Raw genomic sequence first — 25,719 nt, 5'->3', positions numbered from 1 at the left:
AGCCAGGCAGAGATAGATAAAACCAGAACACCGCCTCACCTTTAGTCCACCGCCCGTCTCACGTGCTGGAGGAGGCAGAGCTGACCCACGACGACGGGACCCACATCGCCTCTGTCTCCAGCCTGCCGATCTCCCTCAACAGTTCATTGTAGGCCCGGTCCAGGTCACCGTTCACAATCACATAGTCAAAGTAGTGCCCAAAGTTGAGTTCTATCTCCCTCGCCTTCTCTATAGTCTCTCTTAACTCTTCATCCTGTAAGAAAACGTTGAAATCATATCAACTTATGGCTCTCTATACATGCATACATACAATATCATAAACAGTGTAGAGTCTGATTTTGAGTTCCAGAGCTCCCTGACCTTCTTGAATATTGCCATCCTGTAAGAAAAATGACAAACATTTTTAAGGCCTCAGTCAAGAATCTCATAATCCCTTCTTTCCTATCTCCACATCTTGTAAGAAAAAGTAAAAAATCTCTCAAGGCCTTCTCATTTGTCTCTCTTATCCTGTAAGGAAAGGGCAAGAATCTCATCACAAGTGGGCCGTTTATACACTTTAGGTTTGAAGAGAGCGTAAATCTGCTGGCTCAGACCATGAACTTGACATAAACAAAATTCTGATCCCTTCCAGATGGCACCTGGCTATCCTAGAGGGATGGTGAAATGTTACACTTCTCAATGAGGATTGTTCTAAAGTCAGGCATGTTTTCCAGCGCTAACCTGAAAATACTCTGATTTACTTGCTCATATTTTGCAGTTTCAAAGGAAGTTGCTAATTGCAGTTTTTATATGTACGATATATGTACAATCATGTCAATCATAAGTGATTGGAACCTGCTACCACAAGTGGCTGTCGAAGCCTCTACCATTGACACGTATGTGTCAATGGTCTCCGAGCGTATGTGACAACCTAAAACCTTGGCCGGTGGCCTCGACCCTTGACCACCCATAAGCGACAGAATAATCAACGAGATGATTGTGGTCGCTTCAACCGGAAGAGGATGTCCTACTGATTTTTAGGCAATTTCATAAAAACATATTTCATTTTGCTGTAGTTTTATAAAAATTCTCTACATGCAACACCAAGTGAGTTAAGTATCAAAAGGAGACAGATGTCTAAAATCAAAGCACACAGAAATGTCATCAGTGTAACATAAAATTGGCCCTCTAGTTGGCAGAGTTGTGGCAGCTTTAGGACAGGAGAAGTCATCTGGCAGTGTTTCATGTTCCCACAGACAGAGTCAAGACATTATCAGACCAGACAGTTCCACCCACAGAGGAACACATTCCTCACTGGTATACAAGGAGCAGCGAACCTGTGAAATCCATGAGGAAGCCAGCAGACACTTTTATGTATTAACTGTTAAACCAAAGATAGTTGAAGCGAGAGTTTGTGGCCAGTAGAAGTGCTGTCGACCTCTCTTTGTACAATTGATCAATCAATCAATCATGCTTGCAGCTTAGACCATTGCTGTATAATCCCTTTTCAAAATGATCTGTGGATGAAATGACTGGGAGGTTAATTATCTCAGAATCAGATAGTGCAACAGTTTACAATCTCAGTGCAACAGGACCTACCTTTGGTAATGTCCCTAGGCAGCAGTTTCTACTATAGGATATACATGCATGTAATCTACAGTGCAAAAGTAGCAGCTTGGATGCTCACCTTAGGCCGAGATATACCAACAAACAGACACTCATGATAATTCACTTTAGTCATTCATTCCAACCAATGCTGATGAAAACATATCTCTATATTTTAAGCTACCTTTGGGTGGTCCCCCATCTTGTTCCTGAGTTGTCGTAACTTCTCCAGCCCTGGCGGCGCCACGAAGACAATGAAGGGCTTCAGGTCTGAACTCTTCAGGATTTTCAGTGCCTGTTTTACACAAGAGTTAAGCACAAAGGTTAGCAGAGTATCACAGGTTGATAACTGTTAAACTAGACACCTTACATTATTCCTTAAGGTTAGACTCCAAAACAGAGGGTACGAATCATGCATTGCACCTACGCTTCAACCTGTCTTTGAAACAATCCGGAAAAAAGCGCCAGCTGTTCTAAAAAAACAATGCAGGGGGCAAGTAGCAAAACAAAACAATATGGGACCTAACATTTGGATTACTGTCTAACTGCTGTCTTGCCTCCTTTTTGCTTTCCTTTAGAACAAACTCAATAGTACCTTGACCCACTACACAAAGTTTCTAAACAATCTGTAAAGCTGGTACATGGTACAAAACTTCTACATTTCTAATGCTGATATACCAAACCACCACTGATCGAGGCTAATGTACTGAACTTTCCTACTTCAACACCTTGCACCAGCCAAGTACAAGGACTTTGAAAGGAAGAGGCAACAAAATGCTGATATCTGCTATGTTTGTTTTTGAGCATTGTTTGTGTATATGACAACATGACAAACCCAGCAGATGGTTCGTCCACCTCGGGGACCAGCCAGCCCTTGATGTGGCCTGTGAAGCTGTTTGTCAAGTAAACAACACAACACATGTATAAGCTAATTTACCTGCCTTTTGTCTAAAAATGAGTCTTATTTCTTCCAATTAAGCAGCAGTGCAATGTGATTCCAATATACACTGTACATGTAGCTGACAGCACATGTCACCATCTGCCATGAGGTGTGAATTGCATTGGTCCCAGTCACCTTATTTTGTAGCAATTTGAGCTGCCTGGTACCAAAAAGGACTCGGGTTCAAAGACCCAAAATTTGTAGTTGTATTTCACTGCCTCTCCCTTCAATTGCTGCATGCAAAAGACACTAAAAGTCTCTATAGCAGTGCAGGTACGTGAGGTGTAAGGGTGGTACTACTGTGTGTAAGCAGGCAAAGGCTATGAAGGGCCTGACTGTTGATCTTTAACTTGGGAAACTAAAAAGATGAGTTTCTTCAAAGTTGGATCAACAGTTAAACCTGCTTCATAGTGATTCTACTGACACAGAGGAACTTTCATGCGAACAAGCAAAGGTTAGTGACGTGATACAAACCCTGATTAGTGCTACCGCTGGCTGATCGTCCTGCACAAGCAAGCAGCAGGGAGAGAAGCAGAGGCTTGTGTTCAAGGTCATAGTTTGCACACAATGAAGGTCAATGCACAACAAAGGTCAACAATGATCAGACTACTCACAGACCATATGATGGCCTGCTGGGTCTCCTTTTAATATGTATGTTAACACGACGATTGTAGTGAAACTATGAGTAGAAGGTTCAACATGCAACAAATGATAACACAAAAACTGCATGGATAAAGCGATGCTTTAGTGCTGAAGGTAATGACAAATACATGCTTGTGGTTTAGGTATTGCAGTGCATTGCGTGTAACAAATAAACAAAGACATCAGTGTGCACTGTGAATAAACAGTAGTGAACATGCACAACATGGAAGATTCTACAGTTGTAAGTGGGAACTGAAGGCCTGTACACTGGCCATGTGGGCAGCTCACCTGAGGATGGAGGTTAAGTACACAGACTTTGTTGCTGTTGATGACCCTGCGGATGGCGTCCAGGCTGGTACCGTAGATGTTCTTCTCGTACTCGCCGTGCTCCACAAACTTCCCCGCCAGGATGTCCTGCTCGAACTGGCTTCGGGGGATGAAGTGGTAATCCTTCCCATCAACCTCCTGGTCCTTACGGCTCCGACTCGTGTCTGAGGTCAGGGCAACGACAGGGGCAACGGGTTACCATGACAACTGGTTACTAAAACAATGGTGTACCAGAACTGGTAATTAGGGAAAGAGCCTGTAACTTTAAATTGATCACATCACTGATGTTCTGAACAAATGCTCTTCATGATCAATAATATGACTTAGAATGATAAACTGAGAAGTTGTGTAAAAGCTGTAGCACATGTACATGTATGTGGGTGACTCACGTGGCACTGCTGCCGTGTACTTCTCAGGGTCACTCTCCATAAGGCGCTGTCGGAGCTCGTGCCGCCCCACGTTGGGAGGACCAATCAACACCACCGGTCTCCTGCTGTCCGCTGGCTGCTGGTACAGCACGACCTCCTCGTAAGTCAGGATCTCCTCAAGGTCATAGTCTGGCAAACAAACAAACAAGTTAGTAACCAAACAGATAAATAAACATCCTAATATCTCCTCCATGTTATAGTCTGGAAACAAACAAATAGATTAACAAATACACATTTCAACATTTGAAAGTCTAATATCTCCATTTGAGAGGTTAATTATTTCAGAAATGGACCAACCTTCATTCAGTGCAGCGTTGTACAGCACCTTCTTCTTTTTCTTCTTCTTGTTCTTCTTGGCACAGAGTAGCTTGCCTGGGGGAGGAGAACCCACACCTACATTCAGTCCTCCTGAAGAAGAAACTCTGCATGGTATCTACGCCCGTTATGCCACACTGCAGAGGTTAGCTCGGGGGTGAGTCGTGGTGCCCGTCAAGCAGTTACTCTGCCTTTTGCGAATTACAAATAGAAGCAGTGTGGCATCCCCAAGAGATTACAGAGGACAGAGCCCATAAACCGTGTGTTAGTGTTTTAGTATTTGCCAAGCTTGTCAGTTTTGGCCAAAACTGTAAGTCCAGAACATAGCAATACTGGTATGAGCTACTCAATCGATCCCACATGTCAAAAACCTACAGGATGATCCTTACCTTTCTTCTTTGGTTCTTTATCATCCTCTAATGTCTGCTTCATGGATTCTCTCCTGTGAAGGGGGCAAAAAAATTCAAATTATGAAACAATGATGGCTGTAAAAGACAGAATCTAACAAAGGCATGACTCAGGAAAAATGGCATTAATTTGTGATCAAGCTTCAATCTATCAACCCAACACAAACATTGCACACTTGGTACAAGAATAAGATGCTTCTGCTTTCTTGAGCAATAATGGTCAACATATTCCCACTTTTGAAATATGACCAAAACATCAGAGTCAAATTTGCATCTTAATCTTAACACATTTGGTTTATGCAGAAAGTTTTACATTTATGATCGAAAGAGGGTTAGATGATCACTTCATCTCAAAAAGCATATCTGCCGCCATTCCACCATTAAAGTCTACAAACTGAAATCCAAACATACTGTTGCTGGAAGCTCCTGCTGGGCACCAGCCCGGCCAGACTCTGGTCCTCCTCCCCCTCGCGGAAGGCCTGCCACCAGTTGGGATCGTCCTGGTTCACGATGTGCAGGATGTCGCCCTTCTGGAACGACAGACCCAGCTCGCGGCAGGGGATGTACATGTCGTCCAGAGGGTCGTAGTCGAAGTGTGCCCTTACATGCACCTGCGAGGGGAAATATCATCACTTGCTGAAACTTTTGAGTGATTACTTTGTGGAATGGCATTTAATGGAAAATGACTTGATGCTCATTTGACTGACTTTGAAACATCTGGCCTGTTCGGAACCTTGTAATTACATGGGCCAAACTTTGTACAAACTGAACTAAATAGCCCTTCAATATTATGATCAGTTCATTACAAATGGGGGACATCTAATTGCAGGAGATGTCTACTTACCACTCCATCTAAACCTTTCTGTCTCCTGTCCTGACACGGGATGAGCAGGAACGTTATCGTCCCAACAGCGTCTCCCTGGAAAACATTGTCAACATCCAACGCAATATGTTATTATCCACAATATGCCTACAATACTATGTTGACTAAATTTAGAATACCTCCTGGAACAAACTCCATTTTACTCCAATTTCACATGTTTCTAGTTCCTTTCCTGATCTAGGGTGACCAGCATTTGTAATGATTCAAAGTGGCATAAACAGTTTCAGGTGGAGATGCCAGGTCTCAACATCCTACACCTTTTGGGCACATCTAGGTTGTTATGGCAGAACCACATCCATCTCTAATTACTAGAATATGGCTGTGCCATACTGATAACATCTGCATGGCCAACAAGCATGCCTGGAATCAAAGGACACCTACATTCCTGTGTCAGGTTGGGCAGACTCTCCTTACAGTTTCTTTTGGAAGATCATCCCATGTCATGACCTTTGTGACATCCCAGTATGGAGATGTGACAGTTGGGATGGTTCACTGTCAACCCATCCTTACAAAATAGGCCATGCAGGTCGTCATAAATTTAAAAAGTCGTTTTTAACAATGTTGGGTCACAATAATGGGATCTGTGTATTGCATTTAGTAGACTCATCTTTATAGAATATGAAAGAAGTCATGCCGGACACCATCGAACACAGAGTTATACAAACTTGACTGTGCGAATGACATCCATTTTTTATCCAGTTGTTGAGATTGAATTGTATTTGAATATTGTTTACCTGGATGTCTAAACTTCATAAACAGACATCCTCTTCGAATTACAAATTTAATGTGAGGGTACAAGAAAACAATGACTTTGCTAAATTACTATACAAAGGATCGTTTTACAAAATTACACCTTCATTACAATTATGTAACCTTCCATTTTTGAGAAGCTTCACAAAGGTTCAAAATTTGTACACAAAATGTAGCAGCTTCAAGTCCAAAAGGTAGAGACTTTCTAAGGGAAAACATGCCAAAATCAATACAATGATGCCAGGATGTCATCCACAGCAACAAGCTTCTGTGTGTGTGTGGCTGGGGAGACAGCATGTGGAAGGGTTGAGGTGGCACTCACCATCATGTCAGAGACTTCGTTGACAGACTTCCCCCGCACCTCCTTGCCATTAATCTCCAAAACCTCATCTCCTTCATGTAACAGACCTGCAATGAATGAAAACGCATCGAAACATTAGCAATCTAACAAGTTTACATCATCCTAGGATCAATGTCACACTAAATGTGGATCAGTTTTATCACATCCATGCTGATATGAACTTTAATGTTTAGGTCTACCATGATCATGATATACATTTTTGTATATACAAAAGCAGGTAGTACCAGACATTGTTACTGCAACAAAGGTCACATTTATATAGAATCAATTCCAAGACACCGCGCGTTTAAAAAAAATATGTTTTAATAGGTTCAGATTATCATCTAATTGTTGTAAACTAGATCTATAGAAATGGTTCTTTTATTATTAAAAAAAGTGCAAAGAATGCAGGGACATTAATTTGAAATAGATCTATGTATATACAAAAAATTTAAAACATGTTGTTAAAAGCTATGAGGAAATACTTTACGAATTTTAAAATCATTCATGATAAATACAACTTAGTTAAAATGGACATCATTCCATTTGAATTATGCAAAATATGATACAATTTACATAATCAATGATGAGTGGCAATGTAGACAGGTAAGGCTACAATATTTGCTCATTTTTAGGAAAAAATTCCACACATTTTGAGTTATGTCATAATATGTGAACTAAAGTTACAGTTACGAGTATAGAAATCTACAGTACATGGCTTTCATTTCTGTTCAAAACTCTTGGGAACTTAAAATATTTCAGTTCATTAATCATATATTGAGGGAGACATTCCTTATCTATATATTAAGGCATTATAGACTTAACACTCCAAGAATGTGACAGCAGGGAACTGGCAGTTTTTCTGTTGTCCCCTGCCAGCACCCAGCGTTGGGTGTGGTGTCACATGTTTGGCAGACATGATCTAACTTCCAACTATCTCATCTTTACCACATGTCCTACGTGCTGTTTATGATTTTGTCGTTCCACCCAGTAGGGGACCTTTCATACAAATATAGCTGACTAAATCTTGGGAATGCAGTCAGAAGATTACTGAATGCGGCCAGGGGAGACCTCGGCGTCACAGCTGAACCCTTTCAAAATTCTGCAGTATGACACGGCTTATGGTATAGCTTATGGTGCTGATTTAACAAGCTGTGCTGCATTAAAGTCTGGTTAGCTGAGCACTCTCATTTTACTGCCTGTAGCGACAGTGACCTTGGTTATCCTAGTCTTAACGAGGTGTTTTGAGAGCCACTAAAAGTGTAATAGGAGTATCACCATTACAAGACAAAACTTATCAAAGTCTTGGTCATAACATGTGGAATTTTTGTGACCTTCCTAAAAGCAGTGCATGAAATATGATAGAAAGCAATATGTCAGTCTTAATGTATTACAAATCCTTCTAGGATCTGTTTTGTTACTAGTTTATCTCCGTTATTATCAGGGAAGTGTCAAAGTCACAAAGATAGGAAACAGAAATGATGCAAGACTAAGCAATTTTCAAGTTATTCTACAGATGATTTGCTGATTTGTTAGGAGAAAAAGTGCTTATTGTTGGTTTTCTTCCAAAACCTCAAAAAGCCACATGGCCCACATCATTGTGACAACAGTTAAAATATGCCAGTCTACAAATCCTCTTAAGAATTCGCCAAGTCCCAGCCACCTCTTGAACCTGACCACATCTTCAATTTATAGCAGAGAGGTTATCGGGGTTTGGGCCTTTCCTGTATCAAACCTCAGTAAATTTTCCGTTTGAAGTAAAACCGGCACAGTGAGGAATGCAATACATTATCTGGATCATTTGATAGCTGTATTGGGCCTCACTTCATAATCACTCCTATTTAATCACTTATTTCTCTAAATATTTCCAGAAAAGGATGCTGCATGCTAATTATAAATGATAGTCATTGATGTAACAGGCCTGAGGTAAAGATAAGGGAAAAGCAGTATTACTTAATAGGACTTCCTTTCTTCCTTTTGTTGGTGGAGAATTAGCATGTGTACTTCATATGAAAGTAGACAGTGTACTTTTTTCCTTTGAGTTGTAGAGAGCATATCTAAGAGAGAACAGTTATATTTGATGTGATTCAGTGATACCAAACAACAAGTTATAAAAACTAACAAGGAATCAAGGAGGTCAAACGGTAAGCCTCCTGAGCTAAAACTAGTACAAGTTCATGACAAAACCACCTTACCACTTTTTTCTGCAGCACCCCCTTTGACTATTCTGGCGATAAGAACTGCGTCTCCTTCATTTCTTACTGTTGCACCCTGGAGAGAAACAGATTAGAATTCCTGTAAATACAGACACACAAGACACAACAGTCTCCACTCCCTCCCCTCTCCCAGGTCCTACACATCTGGGAATGTGGCCTTCCTCTACAAACACTATAAATAAGGATGAAAGACACAAGACATTTCCATTTTAAAAACAATTTTAAGCCAAACATATCTAAACATAATTTATAATGTTGTGACAGAAATTAACACACCATTTTCAAGTAGAAAACATGATGTTTTAAATGATGTACTGGTATGGGTGGTTTTCTTCAGGATATTATGTTGTTGTTTTTTTAAACTTGGGAACAAAAGGTATGACAATTCAAACTAATTGCTGTTCCTTTCATTATCACCATATTTGCTTCCGCACTAAAGATAATTGGGCATTAACTTCAGACCCTTTCCTGGCTCAAAGCTACAGATGCAAAAATGAGCCAAGAAGGTGTGACTTAGTTTAACAAATTTGATTTTCAACAGGGCAGCCATAGCACAGGGATTACAAGTTGACCTCCACAATGACCTTGAAATTCCATCATCGTCTTTCCAAGCTGCAAAGTCGCCTCTCAGTGGACTGATATTTTTTTGATGCAAAAATAGCAAGCAGATTTGTGGTAAACATCGCTCGAATGTTTTAGAAATGAGTTTATTATCTGCCATAAGATGTGGGCCATTGTACCATGTAAAACCAGACTGAGATAGCTATAATTTTTTTCCTGTTGTCTCCACACTTAGACACTCTCTATTCACAAGAGTCACGAGTAAGTCACCTGACATAATCTATGGGTGAACAAATTTGCTCTGCGATGTTCCCCTCCTCTCTCTTCACACAGTTTGGCTGTATCCTGGGGCGTATGTTTGGTCTAGGCATGCCATCTCACTCTTCACATTTCCAGACAACATGCCTTTCTTGTCTAGAGGTAGAGATATAACCAGCCAAATCTACCACATGCAGAAGGAGACCACAGAATGCTCACCATTTTGGATGCCCTACATTTTTACATGTGGTTTAATTTTCAGATGACTTTTCTCCATGATAAAGAGTGAACCAGGACAAATAATTACATGGACTGTTGTATTGCACATTGGACATGTAAAGGACTTGTGTTCATTTTATTTTGATGCATTTTGATTTCAAGTTCTAGTAACTTCTACTGCATTACAGAAGTGGTTTTGGAGAAAGATGAAATGCCATCTCAATTTGCAAAATGGTATGGCCATAGATAGGGATGGCAATTTGATTTAAGATGGATGTTAATTTTCAATCGAGGGGAGGATATGTGTTAGTAGGATAGAAATGAGTGTACCAGTGCTTCCTGTGACTTGTCGATGCGGACAATCTTGACAGTGTCTTCTGTGTACTGCGATGCTCGCTCCAAGAGTTCATCATCTGGGTTGGGGGGCAGGACTTCTCTGGCAGCCACTTTGTCATGAGCCAGAAGTAGTCCCTATAAAACACAAACAATGTAAGGAATATTACACCACTCACTTTGAATGTACACAGGCAATAAAAATTTGAGTTTGTCAAGTCTCATCTATCAGTCTATCTCTATGCTAAAATGCAAGAAAACAGAAATAACATTAAGTCTATCATAACTCTAAATATTCCCTCAATGTAAAGATACATCATAGTGAAAAGGGTCTGAAAACTAAATCAGCTTAGTTTACTGCTTACTGATCTCTGCTATTGAAGAGAAAGTCCTGTCTTCACATATCCTTCTTCACTAAAAGGTTCATGTAACACTGGTCACTTTGACTTTGAAAAGAAACATAAACATTTGTAAGCTCTAACAACATTTAACTTCATTGGATACATCTAGTAAGGAGGTGGAATTTCTCTCTTTCTGTCTTTGCTCTACACATGTGCTTCCACTGAAAGATTGTGATGAACTAGGACAAGGCCCATCACTAAGTAAGTTGTCCACCCAGCTGGAATCTGTTCAGAAGACAAGACCTTACCCTCCATGTCGTGACTACAGATTCCTCAGTCATACCTGAGAAACAAGCCTGTCAGACTAAGATATGGCCAACAACTTTTACCTCTGATCCACCTCTTTCAACAGGAGAACCACTGTGATCACGTTTCCTTCCTTTTCTTGATGCTTCTTCATGAGTAAACTGCTGCAGGGGTTCATTTTCAATGCCTATACCAGATATATTCTCTAGTAAGCGTTCTTCCTCCTCTGATAATTTGAACTTCTTTGGCAGGTTCTTCTCTACATCAGGTCCTCGGAGGTTGTGTTCAGGTACAGGAAACTTTGTTCTACACCTGTTCTTATGACTGGTTCGACCCCGTTGTTCCTTTCCTATAGAAGATTTGGGCACCACTTTGCCAGGACCAGGACCCACCACATACCAGCCTTCTTCTGTTATTTCATATCTTCCTTCTCTCCTCTCCACCGGATCTTTAAGTGACTTCTGGGAGGTAGAATCTCTAGGTGGATCTCCTAAAGCTGCATGACCTGTGCTTTGATCAGGAACTTGAGAACCAGCCAGGCAAAACCAGGAGCCTCCCTTAGCAGGCTTCTCCTCCAACCGCGACAGGTAAAACCATGTCCCCTCGTCCAGAACAGGTGAGACATCCATGTACCAGGGGTGCCTCACTTCTCCATGGTACCTCCTGCCTCCATCCATGCTTGATCAACACCTGGGAACACCTATCTAATGAGCTCAGGGTTGCAGACACTGCTACAGCCCACACTCCTGGCCTCTGACACAGCAGGCAAACACATGAATACTATGCCAACCTTTGGCAGAATACCAGTGTGCTTGGCTGTGCATATTCTAAAATGTGGCAATCAGTTCCCTGGAGACATCAGTCCCTCCCAAGTCCTGGTATTGTCATTGCAGAAAGCCTACCTTCTGAGAAAGCTATGAACCACCTACGATTTGTAGTATGAAATCTCCTCATGGCAAGCTGCCAGATGTCAATTTTTTCCCCAATGAAAAATGGCAGAGGGATATGTTGGTATTGAGTGGGTGATCTGAAAACTAGCTAGAAAGTCCATGATTGGCTGGTTGTGACCATATGTTAGTATGACTTAAAAGCAAGAAGGCTTGGCAGGAAGCTTCAAAACAAATGGTGCTTCAGCCTAGTTTATCTGACCTGCTATCCTGTAAACAGAGTGGTTTGGAAGACCAATGATAAGTACAGGTACAAGAGGAGTCAAAACAAATGAGATGGATAAGATAGCAAAGCTATGCTTTCTCTGGAAGCTGATAGCCTGATGAATCTAGGATCAGAGTCAAGTAAGTAAGCACAAAAGAAAGGAATGTCTGGGCCCTACATTCTGTGAGTAAACACATAAAATCTACAAGGGTTGATGTTATTTTGGTGAGGTGAAGTCTGGAAAGAAAAACCTTCTAATAACGTGGAAGGTAAGCATTACACTGGACTTGATTGTGGCATGTAGAATTTTGTTCACAATATCAATGAAATGGTCGATGCACATAAAACATATATAGCACACAGTGGAGAAGCAGTAGAGAGATGGCCAGATGGAAGTCGTCCGGTCCAACCTGCATCTCAAACTGCCAGCCCTGCTTACTCCCCAACATAAACACTGGGAACACAACCACCCCAAACCAAGTAAACACAAGGCAATCACCTCTCTTGGAGTTGTTCGGCTTGCGGGGTAGTTTCTCTCCATAGGCCCTGAGATAACGACACAAGGAGAGCCCTAAAGTCTACACACAACCTGGAGGAACTCCTTAAGAATGTCTCAGAAATGTTGGCCGAGGTCAAGAATGCACCCCATTGCTGGGGAATAGGCAAACAAGAAAAGCTGTACAAGATGTCTCAAAAGAGCTCCTTGCAGATACATTCTTCAGGACATATCCTGTGCGTGGTGAACACAGATTTGGCCAGTAATTTCTATCATTTTAGATCAGTTCCAGAAATATCTCCTGACATGAGACTGTGGTCTCCCGATGGACTTAACCTAAAAGCCACATGCAGCTAGCCTTGCCTTAATATAGCCTCTCTTACTGCTGGGGGACAAAGTGAAGTTCCCAAGTCCTTAAAAGATCATCGAGAATATAACAATTAAATGTAGGTAGAGACAGAAATTGTTTTCTCGTTTTACAGAAAAGTGTGATGTCTGAAGAGGGTTGGAACTTGTGGAATTAACTTCACAAATTTCTGAACTGAGTTTGTGAGCTGGCTGCTCCCCTTGTGGAGACATATTTGAAATGTACAAAATATTCTGAGATGATGACCTTCCGGCATCTCATGAGAACATATTGCAAAGTTGACAGCTAGGAGGGTATGTTTCAACCAGACATGAGTTCTCCTGCAGACTCTTTGTGTTGGTGGGGTCAGAACGGTCCAGAGCTAATGCAAATAAAAATAGGACCCAACATTCACCATGACCTTTGCTCAGCCACAATTCCTGAGAAATAGTTTCCATACACAAATGGGCAGTTCATTGTTTTCATATTACAAAGTTTTGCCTTCCCCAGTCTACAAATAGAAATGGTACAGGAGCACTGCATGACTTTTCCCTGAAGATAATGTTCCATGTTGTAAGCACTTTGTAGGTAAACTTTAAAGAGCCATTGCTTAATTTTCAGTTTGCCTTCCATGATGATAAACTGTGTGACAAATAGTCAAGATTACCAGGGGCTAACATTAACTAACAACCACTTAAGTTAAAAGAGGTGGTAAGAGGATTTGCTATACCTGATTGTCTTACTGCCATACTTGAACCAAAGAAATATAAGAATATATTCTGCAGTTTCACTTATTGCCCACACCCCCTAAGGAAGTTCAAACAAGAGCTGGGTTCACAAGTTCAGCCTCTCCCACTATAACAGACAAGTTTGAATACAAAGAAACAACATTCCTAAGGTCTGCCAGAAGCTGTTGCCAACTTAAAATCTTCCAGGCATCACAACTTTTCTGGGACTTTGACATGATTATAGTACAAGAATTGAAGAAAAAACTGCCTGGAGGATTACCATTAAATTCAATCACGGTTTCTGAGGGCAATGTCTCAAAACATTCACAATACTTTCTCCTATCCAATTTACCAACCTACAAACCTAGAGACCAAAAGATAGGGACCACACTACCTCTTTGCCGAGGTGAATGCTCTGCTAGTATAGGTATTGACACTCTACACTTGCCTTATACTTTGCCCATGTTTATGTCTCCATGCATGATTCCCACTTGTGTTCCCAACCTATCAACAGATGAATCAACACATTCCAAAGACCTTGCCACATGAACTTCCTTGTGAAATCAGTGCAGGTAATGATGCTACTAATGAGCTTCAGTAAGCCTGCATCCATTAGCCTGACTTAGCCCATGTTTACGCCTCCATGTGTGGTTCCCATCAGTGTCCCAGACAGGCATGTTGGTGACCATGAACTTCTCAGCCCAGTACTGACCTCAGGATTCATGGAAAACCACTTGGACATGCTCAGCAGACTTATTGATTTCTCAATTTCTCAGGTCTCCATCTAGATCAAACTATGCATAATGGTGGTAAAAACCAACATGACATGTGCATTCTTCTGAAACTGCAAAAGGCAAAATGGCAGTTACACAACCCAAAGAATCAGCTGACACTAGTCTGACAGTACCAAGAAACAATGTTACCCAATAGCAGCTGCAGGGGAAAGTACTACTAGTATATCATAATGAAATATGACAAACTGTTTCATTGACAATGGATCCATACCAGTCTGACTCTGAGTTACAACAGGAATTACAATCTGTAGTTTCCACCTGATGGGGAAAACAGGAAGGGTCAGAGGTCAAATTACCACTGGCAGAGTTTCAGCCAGCAAATATCACGCCCTCTACCTGACAGGCCATTTCATTAAATGTTGACCTTTAAAAAAGTTGGAAGAGGATCAGTGAAAAAGTTATCCGTGACTCATGAGAACACAGTGTTGGGTAACACAACTAGGGTTAGGGCACACCCATTTCCTTGGTTCTCAGGTACAATGAAATGTGTCTGGAAGTTTTTCCCCATTCAGACACCGTTTTCATGTTGATCAAATTTTATTTCGAATCCAAGAATGATTAACTTGGTTTTGCCTAAAAGAAGGACCTGCCAAATTACTTGACGGCAGATAGTAAAACCCCAGAAATGCAACAACCCCATCACAATTCTAAGAATTCCACTCCTCCAGGAATTAGCATCAAGGTTGCCTAGCAATGGTTTGTTACTAACAAACCAGACAGGCTTGTGTTGGTTTGGTTTGTTTTGCTGAGGAGCCTCAGCAGCCAGGGAAGCTGATCTCTCCTGCCCTCCAGCCTGTCTGCAGTTTTGTTCCCTCAGCTGGAACCCATTGGGCATGGACCCAACAGCCCCTCTAGAAGTGATTACTACTAGTATTACCTAGGTCTGCCTGAAGACAGAGGGAAGACCCACTGTTGACTGGACAGCTTGGTAGAGGGGGTTACCCTAATCCTTGGAAATTTCGTGTTGGTTTCATGTTAAGGGGATTTCACAGTGACTGCTTCACAGGGAACTGTTTATTTCCATCATTGTACAGTACATGTGCAATCACTACGACAGTAACTATGAGCTCACCCCCAAGTTGGGCTTGTTCAGGATGTGCGCCAGCTCCTCAGCATCCTGGCTTCTGGTGGTGGGTAACAGTGTCTTCACCTGCGCAGGCAGAAGAGACAAACATTGTTAGTTGCATAGAATAAACCAAAGGTCAAATAAGTAGGTAGAACAAAGAAACTGACATCTAAATGCAAATAGTAGCAGAAAAAACATTAATCCTAGCATCATCTTACCATAATGAAATACTGTATTACTAGACATAAAATACTTAATTAGTTAGATCCTTAGACCCATTTTACATTGTACAATCTCAATAGATCTTCCACAGTGTCCTTGGTCTTGCCCTTCCAAGATTCCCCTCCCCCTCCCCAGCCTGTCAGAGGGCAATCACCCTGTCTTATTGGAACCAGTAACCAGATATCCACTTCCCTAATTGGAAGCAAGCCTGTCTGTTTACAGTTTTATGCCATTCCATCAGAGCCTCTTTCTATCACCAATCATCATTTCACTAACCAGTCTCCAACCTGTTTGCAGGCAATACCTCAAGAATTCCAAGGAGGGATTGGTCAGATGTATCCCTCAGGGTTTCCTTCAGCCAAAATAGAGAGGTGCTAGTGGTAAGGTTGGGACCCATCAGATATTCAAGTCCACATGATTTGGATGCCACAGTTCCCAAGGGCACAGCAGAAGGGCAAAGGGGAGGGCTAGGACATGTGGCAGGACTATACTTAAAGTAGTTAAACTTCAAAAACAACTTCTTCCAGTGCTGAAGTTTTCACAAAATTTCTCCAAATGACTGCACAGAGAGAAGTCTATGGCAAGCCCTATCTTTGCTACCAGTTTGTTGCTAATTGTGCAGAAACCTCATTTTCTGCAGGGTCAGCCCTCTGGTTTTCATTTGACACTGACAGACAATCATATGTACTTGTCAACAGAGGAATGTTGATACTTGCCATGATAACATTTTTTCCCTAGACTGGAGTAAGCCTCCTAGTTACAACTTTCCGAACCCCTCACTCATGCCTCTACTTCTGAAATTTCAGGACTGCGTCTCCATAAAAGAGGAGCTCTCAACATGAAGCCTTGGCAAAGAGCCCAAGCAATCTTCCAATGAAACCACCTGGCGAGTAGATTTCTAATAGGACATACTCACAGATCAAGAGCACTTAGAGTTTACAAGGAGCAGCTCAATCTAACAGTGATACTATCATGTGAGACATTGAGGTAATGACACTAGTAAACTTGGTGACAACAGCATGCTGTGAGCTGAAGTATGGCAGGAGGTTTATGTCAGAAACTGGACAGGGCACTTCACTTTCTCCCAATAGCCTGACCTCAGCTTTCCCCCGACTTTGAAGAAAGAGTCTTGGGACTTCTTCTTAAACCACTTTGATTCCATCAATTAGGATACAATTAACATTGGAAGGAAGGATCTGGTTTGTCTCTATCCTGTGTTCCTTTGGACTTGCAAGACTTTCTACACGTCCAATCTAATTGTAAATGTAAAATCCAGAACTCTGACAGTAAAACCTCCCTATACTGCTGTTGGGACCTACCTCTCGTTGCCCCTCCCTGTCAACACCCACAGCTGCATCCAACAACCATAGCTTGTCACAGATACATTGTCTTCTATCAACAACATTGGCAGACACCTTTGACAAACTTGTCTTTTGGTTTTGACACTCTGACTGCAGCCTTTCTTAAACCAGGCTGCCATAATGGCTAGATAAATCAGGACAAGAACAACTTCACTGTGACGAAGCAACAACCTGCAGACATACCACATGTTGCTCAACTATCTACAAGTAGTACAAGTCATCACAAAGTGCAATGCTATGATCTGACATTTATGATCAGCACTATTCCAACAATCAGGAACAATTTACTCAAGATACAAAGGCACTGTACAGGCTTGCTCCCTTATCTGTTCCACCAGGGCCAAATTTGGGACTACAAAATACCTTTCTCGCCACTGATCTAGTTTGCCCTTTGGTAACTTTTCTGTCTAACCCAATTCTTACCTCACATGCCTTGCCATTCGGAAGGTCCTGGTTCTTGGCATAACTATCAATAAGCCATATGTCCTTTTGGAAAAGAGGCTCCTTGGCCGAGTACATCTCTACTGCATGCAGGAAGGTTCCTGTGCTAGTGATTAGGTGTCAACTGAACCCTCCCAGCCGACCTCTGCAGGCTGGTGGGAGGGGAGATCATTCCATCAATCAGCCTGACCCACTTCTGGCCTGTACTTCAGCCTAATGGGGAGGGGGGTACTCCAGGCAGATACATGTATGTAACATTATCTACCTTATTTAGTGTCCTCCAAATTTGTCTGTGGATTCTCCATTTTGAACCATGTTTTTAAAGCCTTTGGCATATGTTAGCAGGACAACAGGTTCAAAGTTTATAATCACGAATGTCATGAATTACCAAGTTGACCTTGGGTCTTATCTTTGAATGACCCCTGCTGTTGTTGAGGAGTATTTATGACCTTCTGCATACAGCCATGACAGGTATGACAACCAATGGACATTTTCAATTTATCAAGGAGATTAAGATGACAATTTATATTCTTTTTCTTTCTGCCTTACATCGCCAATCTTGTGTCTTTCTTTACTTGCAGGTTGCGTCACATACATGAAGTCTTCTCAACTTACATCGATCCAAAAGTCCATTCTTTTGTTCCTGACCAAAGTGTCTGAATCATAATTTTGTGAAATCATTCTATAAAGACAGCTAACTTCATGAATGCTATGCTATAGGACTGTTTACACCTCTGCAAAGGCAGTCAATTTCACCCACTTATCAGTTTCAAAGTAAGATTGACATGCTTCTAACTTGCAATTTGAAAGGAACATACTAGGTGGCTTAACTTATATAGCAATGGTGAAAGACAGTTTTTTAAACTAACATACACATTTGTCTCCTGATCCATATCTTTCCCCAAATCAACCTATCAATCCTCAGAGCAAGTCCTAAATGGACACACAAAAATGGAAAGAAAACAGTAATTCATTAAGTTTTTTTAAAGTGATGCATGTAGAGATATCTACTGACAAACAGAAAAACAATAAACAAACCAGCCCCTGTAATGGTTTAACAATTGTCTCAGACAGACAATCCTGAAAATGATGTAGCATCACAGAGTAACTCAGTAAGAGACAGAGAGAAAGTGAGTGAGTGAGTGAGTGAGTGAGTAAGTGAATGAGTAAGAGAATGAGTGAGTGAAAGTAATAATGAGTGACAGATGCATCTTGTCAGAAAGCACAACGCTGGGATACTGTACTTATTTTTCCCTTCCAGGTGTTACACATCCATCCAACCAATGATTGTAAGTTAAATATACCCTTCCCTGAGTTATGAAGCATGTCACAGACAATCAGACCTAAAACAAAAGTAACAGGTGCTTTTCCTCAGAATAAAGAAGACGCTGGGACAGTTGCTCTTCCCTTGCTGGTGTTTACCTGATTTATACACAAACACCCAGTAAATGTGTTCACCTGCGTCCATCCTTCTCCACCAGACAGATCCTCCTAAATCTCTCTATGATGGGTTATCACTAGCCTTGTTACCCAGCCTTGTTATAAGCGTTTGGCCCACTTCCAATGCAATGGAAATGTTACTGACATAGGTAACGCAAACCAGAGCTGCACAAGGCTGGATACCAGGCTAGGTCATCCCTACACCGCCATGTTTGATGTGAATTATGAGCTTTACATTCCTTCCCATGGCAGCCTGATGAAGAACAACTGGTCTACCAGTAGAAACCCCACTGGAGTAAATAGTTGCCTTGACATCCCTGCCACAAATACATCATGGATGAAAACATATTTGAATCTCACCTCGTCTACCCATGACGATCGAATCTTAGAAACTTTTCTTTTTGCAGGGTGTAAAATCAAAGGTGTCATGATAGTCACCAGACTTTATGATTTATCAGACTACGGTTTTGGTAAGGAATACATGGAAGCAAGCCCACTTCCATGAACACCACCATAAACTTCTCAAATGTGGAACTAAATTTCTTGAAAAAAAAAAGCACTCCCTGGGCATTTCTTTATTTCAGATTGCCTGCACTAACTGCATTGAACTAAATCAATACTAGAGCCACACACTCATCATTTGATCAACCCAATGAGGTTATAATCTAAATGACCAGTCCTCCTTGATCAAACTGAGCCAATCAAAAGACATTTTTTTAGGTTCAAAATATACTCCTATCCCATTGAAGACAGAACTAAGCTCTGCTACAAACAACTGTCTGTTGCTATCAATGCATTTACTCTTAATGACGCCAATTTGGATTAACTAGCTTAATATCTAATTATCGCATGACACAAACCTAAATTTTAAACTATGTAAAGTATTGAGCAATATCTACAGGCTGAATCCAAGTGCTGGGAAAAATTTCCCTACTCATGTTGACATGTATAATGACCAGTCCAAGTACTTGTATAACCAGATACACCGTTTTCATTCACACATCATGTCACAGTGGACTCAGGTCATCAGGAACAAATGTGAACACACACCAAGACCAACAAATAAACTGTTTTCATGTCGTCATAATGTTCAATTTGCCAAGAGCTCAGCTGGGAGACATTGTCTGACAGGCGACATATTCACTGCCAAACTCCATGGCATTGACTCAAATCAAGAATTTGCAACTGTGTTATATCTCTATGATTTTAGCTGCAGAACACTGTGCATGTACAGTGGATGATGCTACACATGCCAAATAGCAGTTACTTAAGCAACTGGATATGCTTGAGTAACTGCTATTTGGCAATATCTTGTTGCCTGGATGTCTAACGTTCATCAACGTATCAATGATGCTTCATGTACGTACCTCTTGAGCAACCTCGACTGCATTGGTGGCTATAGGGACTGGCGGTTCGGGCTTGTCATAGACGTCAGACACCAGGTTGTGGATCCGAACAGCGGTCTGGAAGTCGCTGTCATGAAACAAGTTCTTGAGGAATGCCACGTCGTCCGCCTCCCTGGAGTTAAGTTTGCCCTGGATGTGCCCCAGTGAGGAGAACAGTTCATCCAGTTCTGTGGGAGGCAGAGGGAAATTTTTTTTAAAATCATGGAAGCCTGTGTGATAACAATTGAACCCATGTGATAACCAAATATTGCAGCCCAGGTATGACAGAAATTGTAATGTTGTCCACCATGATTGATGATTAACTTGCGAAAATTCATATTTGTGTCTACATATTTACAGCCATTTGTGTAGGTACATATCATACACATCATAATAAGTCCCACTCTGCAAGTGACAAAATATTTTTTTTCTGTTACCTGCACATTCACAGGAAAGAAACACAGGATACAAATTCTGCCAATACAAATGTACATATCCTGCTTGGCCGAGATTACAAAATAATTAATATTGTTATGAATGGGTACAAATTATTCAAAACTGTCCTGTCTAATAATTAGATGAAGAAAACTTAAAAAAACAAGGTCATATACCAGGGGGCCCAAAATTGACCTTGACATTTGTCTTCCCAATCCCTAACCACATACCAAATATCATTTTGATCCATCAAGAGGTTCTTGTGTTATACTAACCACAAATATCTGGAAGCACAAACAGACAAACAAACAAACAAACACTGTGACAGACAAACACACCAAAAAGTTGAAAAACTACACCTCAATTTTTTCATGGAGGTAAAAGTAATGCTCCAACCATTATTCTAGTCTGTGTAACACAAACTCTGGTGTCTGGGGCTGTAACTGGCCCCTCCTCCAAGAAGCTGCCCGATGTTTTGCAGGCTACCTAACAACTTTTCTGATAAAATTAGACACACAAGAACTACGCGTATAATTAAATTCAAACAGGAAAATAATAAGTACCATGGTGATTTTAGGCTAAAAGAATCGTACAATTATGAAACAAACATTTGCAGGTAGTCTTGATGTACAATAACCACCATGCCAACAGAAAAATCTGGAGCCACTGAACAAGTTGTGTTATCTTCTGCCAAGTCCTGGTAACTAGGCTAGCCTGGCTTGTATTTACCCAAATCGTGCCCTTTGACAACCCTAAACTTTAAAGTCAAGAGACTGCGTCCTGATGTTATAATATATAGAACATTTTTGTATTCAGCTAAAAATCACACACACCACCACCACCATCACACACACCATAAAAAAACACCAATGACCAAAACGACTATGTTTAAGGTATCAGGGAGAGAACTGTCAAATTGTTGTCTACATTACACCCACAAAAGCTGAAATGTCTTTTATTATCCCTACTTCTGTTGACTAAACAGTAGAGAAATGTAGTCTGTATAGATGGTTTGTTGATGTTTATGTTTGGAGGTTACTGGTCAGGCCATAGGAATGTTTGCCCTCACCAGACCCTGTTACACCAGTTACACTCAGGACCAGTCAGCTGTAAAAAGAGTAAAGGAAGGGACAGTGAGGTCTGAGGACACTCCACCCTTGTCCCTGGATACCATCCTGGTACGTGCATGTCCTCTCATCTGTAATTGCCAGGTGGGATGGTACCTTTTCATCCTCTGGACATCCTAAATCTAAAGTTAATATGTATGAAAAAAAAAACAGCTTATTTGTGGACAGGATGGTTTTACACATTAGTGACTATTTCATATGCTGCCATTTTGCAACATTACACAAACTTTTTGGTTTGCGATTAAGGTAATTTGTCTCTGATGAGGGGAGCACTGTTGCAGTTCATATTGCATGCCAACACAAAGATGAAGCTTATTTCATCAAAGGGATGGCCACTCAACTGCCCCTAATGATGTTAGAATCGTGCCAGCGGTGCAAGTTGAGTGATTCTCAACCTAAAGAACACAACAAGCAGTGGAAAAGATGACTCTGCTGGCCTTGTGAAGAGAGCACTTTGTATCAACATGAATATATCTGGAGGACCACAATTCAGGAGAAGTTGGCTCTGAAAGAAGACTCCAAGTTCCAACCATTAGGATAGGATCTCAGACTAATGTTTGTGTTTAGAGCAATAGAGGGGGAAGTTAAGAACTAGAAAAATAACGAAATTTAAAAGCAATACCAAGTCAATTTCAATTTCAAAGGCAGGAGACACCTGAACGATTTTAAGACTCCAAAGACCTGCTACACTCTTCACTAGTTTTACATGTAAGTGTTACTTCCTCCTGGTTGCCATCAAGTGCCTAAGGGGCGTGGCTATTCCAGTGGCAGTAACAACAGTTACCTGGCTTTGTGGTAGGCCTACCTGGGTGGCACCCTGGTTCAGTAGGCAATGTTTTGTGGAGATTTCATATTCTATTTCTGCATCTTGTTTCTTGAGAAATTCTAGCATCAAAATTTTTGGCTTGCACATGCTGTTATTTTCCCAACTCAAGCTTGTGTGAAAACAGAAAGTCTTTGAAAAATGCTTCCTGTACCTGGCATAAGGCAGGCAACTGTGTTTGCCAAAAAAAATTAAGAAATAAAAAATAGCAGGAAAACTAGGTTCAGAACTCCCTTTAAAATATCTTTTGCCTACTTTGATATGTGGCGATATATCTGTTTCAATAAGGGAGCTTTTTTTTCACTTCTGACATTCATGTAGCCTCATAAAAAATATCTAACAGTATTGAAGTTATAGTTATACATGGCCTTTATGACAGATGGAGCAGCTGTAACCTAAGGAGTTAGGTTATAAACTGAAGGTGTTGGTAATACCATAATGACTTTCACAGGACCTGGACTTGACTAGAGGTCATGGATGGCAAATACAAGGTCTCCTGTAGCCGACCCCTATTTGTCATCTCTTCCTGATTATCCCTTTCCCTACAGCTAAAATGCACTTGGACCTTTGGCAGAATGGAGCTTACATACAAACCTACCTACGCTATTGTCATTAAATAAGACAAACATCTCACAGTCATATAATTTGGACCTGGTTGTGCAGGGCATAGGTGGGAAGAGTAATTACCTTCAGTGTAAAAAGGCTCCTGTGAAGCCAGTAGGCTAGAAAATCTGCACCTGACTGACCACACAATTGCAGTTGTTTTGTGTTCTGTTTTGTAGGACCCTGAAACCTGTAACTTTCGACCAGTAAGTTAAGAGGCTCTACCTTTAGTCCTTGTCTTTTATAATTAGTTAAAATAGGTTCTGCTTTACAAACTAGGCCAAAGAAACTTTACCCAGACGCCCGCTGTTGTAAATATTTACATTGCCAATCTTCAATCCCCTTATAGTTCCCTCTGAATTACAACAGGCAGACATCGTATTAGTCATTTAGTGGGATGAAATGCCAAAGTCTTTGAAGCCCCGCAATTTTCCTGGAAATGAAATATAGGAAAGAAAAGCAGGGGGTCTGCACAGATGTGCCAACTTTTTAATGTTTCATTTGAAAAGAAATTTCAAACATGCCTTCTACATAAGAGGGACATACACTCGCATCTGGAAATGGTGCCGGGCGACATTGCTTCCATACGTGGTGCATAGTTCCTATACCAAGAAATGTTTTTCTATGTTAGCCGAAGGGTTCTGGGTCACAAGAGACTGACAGGCCAAGCCAACTGGTCAAAGGTCACTGGAATTCCATGCCAAGAACAAAATAATGCCTGGTAAACTCTATGCATCTTTAAAAAAAGATCTGTAATGGTAGCAAAGCAACACAAAACTGTCTTATGTCACCTTGCACTGGTAAATGAGCCATTTAAAGTCAACCATCTAGAATTGAACATCTTACAATTGTACGTGAACACGCCCTTCATAGACACTGAAAATGAAAAGCTCTTTTGCCTTTAGGCTGTTGTTCCTATTACAATGAGTTACATACTTGGGAATGAAAGCCCATTTTTGTTGGTAGGTAACATGATCGGGATCTAAACTTTCTCTCAGACTCAAAATATTATAAACTTACATACCAGTAACTTTCAATCTAAAAACTGATTAACACCTGCCTACATACTGATAAGAGAAAGGATATACTGTATAAAGTTTTGCCATCATTTTAACTTATTAATCAATTGAACAGAATGTGGAAGAGCGTGCTTCATGGAGGTCATCTGGCAGTTTTTCAAGGAACTCCAAGATCAGTCAAACCTGGGTCATATGATCTGAGATCCCCACCTCCTATCTGCTACATATATTGTTTTGCAGAAAATCTCAAAATAGATAACTGATGTTTGACTTACCAACAGATTTCCTTGCTTCACTGCCTGGTTTTGGAGGCACTGATCCGGCATCATCATCCTCGAACAGCGGGTTATCCACCCCTTCCAGCTGCCGCTCCAACGGCACAGGGTGCTCCTCCAGCTTCCTCATCCTGATGGAACCCTCTCTCACCAGCTGCTCCGCCTCTCGTGTTCGCCGCTCCTCCTCCTCCCTCCTCCTCCGTACCTCCTCCTGGTGCTGACGGAACCGCGCGCTCCCCATCCCCGGCCCACCGCGCGGCGCCGGAGAGTTACTCGCGGGGAGGGACGATGCTGCAATGGCAGCCCCGGCAAGATCCATGTTCGTGTTGTCCTGTGTCTCCTTCGGATCCGGGGGATGGATCGGGGTGGGGGGAGGTGTCTGAGGGGTGTTTATTGGGGTGCTCGCCTCTGATGAAGGGTGCGTATATGCAGGGGGAGGGTCCTTCATCCCGCTTTGGGCGACAAAGTTTGGCGGGCAATCAACTGGCACTTCTCGAGGTACATTATTACTGGGCACATGGTTCGCTGTAACGATCGGTCCGTTCATTTGTGCAGTAGAGTCTGAGCTCATCGTGGAGTTATTGCTCGGGATGGTTGTATCGCTACTCGATTCCCCAAAAGGGTCTGCGTCCCCGTTCAAGTCTGTTTCGTCGTGGTGCAATGATGTGGGTCCGTTTGCCCTGGGCTCACCGTTACCATTCACAATTGCACCGTTGGGCCCGTTCAGTTTCCCGTAGTCCAGCACAAGCTTCTGAGAGTCCTTCTTCACCGGACTGATGATCGGATCGTCCACAATGTCCTTTCTGTGCAAGAGTTCCACCGGGCTGCCTCCGTCGTGAAGCGTGGGATCCCCGTTCGTGAGTCCGTTTCTGGGAATGCTGGTAACATAGACTGGGCTGTCCACAACACCGTTCATGTCCGACTTGGACTTGTCAGTCAGTTCGGGCATGTTGGTCATATCAATGGGCTTCACCCTGTTCCTCTCGGCTAGCCGCTCTAGCCTCTCTTTTGCCTGGTCCTCAACTGCGATCACATATGCTTGCTGTATGGAATTATTGGATTCTGCAAGATCTGGAAAGGAACAAGAAAACAGGTTAAAATGGGTGCTTCAAACAGAAACTCTTATCCTGAAAATGAGCTGGAAAACAAGTTAAAA

General features: G+C 41.7%; 1 protein-coding gene across 18 annotated transcripts in view; it reads right to left on the bottom strand.

Annotated features, from left to right (window-relative positions):
• LOC118409667 (MAGUK p55 subfamily member 5-like) overlaps positions 1 to 25,719 on the bottom strand; it is a 69,354-nt gene that overhangs the window by 1,775 nt on the left and 41,860 nt on the right. For 15 of the 18 annotated variants that reach the window (XM_035810888.1, XM_035810929.1, XM_035810899.1 and 12 more), the window contains 15 exons: positions 24,564 to 25,634; positions 20,264 to 20,469; positions 15,439 to 15,516; positions 10,201 to 10,341; positions 8,812 to 8,887; positions 6,599 to 6,684; positions 5,488 to 5,562; positions 5,055 to 5,254; positions 4,626 to 4,678; positions 4,219 to 4,329; positions 3,883 to 4,050; positions 3,455 to 3,657; positions 2,999 to 3,028; positions 1,769 to 1,879; positions 40 to 253 (listed from right to left, as the gene is read on the bottom strand). In XM_035810888.1, coding sequence (XP_035666781.1) covers positions 59 to 253; positions 1,769 to 1,879; positions 2,999 to 3,028; positions 3,455 to 3,657; positions 3,883 to 4,050; positions 4,219 to 4,329; positions 4,626 to 4,678; positions 5,055 to 5,254; positions 5,488 to 5,562; positions 6,599 to 6,684; positions 8,812 to 8,887; positions 10,201 to 10,341; positions 15,439 to 15,516; positions 20,264 to 20,469; positions 24,564 to 25,634 — 2,804 coding nt within the window. In that variant the 3' untranslated portion in view covers positions 40 to 58. The remainder of the gene's footprint in view (positions 1 to 39; positions 254 to 1,768; positions 1,880 to 2,998; positions 3,029 to 3,454; positions 3,658 to 3,882; positions 4,051 to 4,218; positions 4,330 to 4,625; positions 4,679 to 5,054; positions 5,255 to 5,487; positions 5,563 to 6,598; positions 6,685 to 8,811; positions 8,888 to 10,200; positions 10,342 to 15,438; positions 15,517 to 20,263; positions 20,470 to 24,563; positions 25,635 to 25,719) is intronic. The other 3 variants (XM_035810870.1, XM_035810860.1, XM_035810880.1) reach the window with 3 other exon arrangements.

The sequence above is a fragment of the Branchiostoma floridae genome, chromosome 1 (assembly GCF_000003815.2).
Source record: "Branchiostoma floridae strain S238N-H82 chromosome 1, Bfl_VNyyK, whole genome shotgun sequence".
Taxonomy (NCBI): domain Eukaryota; kingdom Metazoa; phylum Chordata; class Leptocardii; order Amphioxiformes; family Branchiostomatidae; genus Branchiostoma; species Branchiostoma floridae.
The sequence above is the reverse complement of the archived record's forward strand: the minus strand, read 5'-3'. Positions and strand labels throughout refer to the sequence as shown.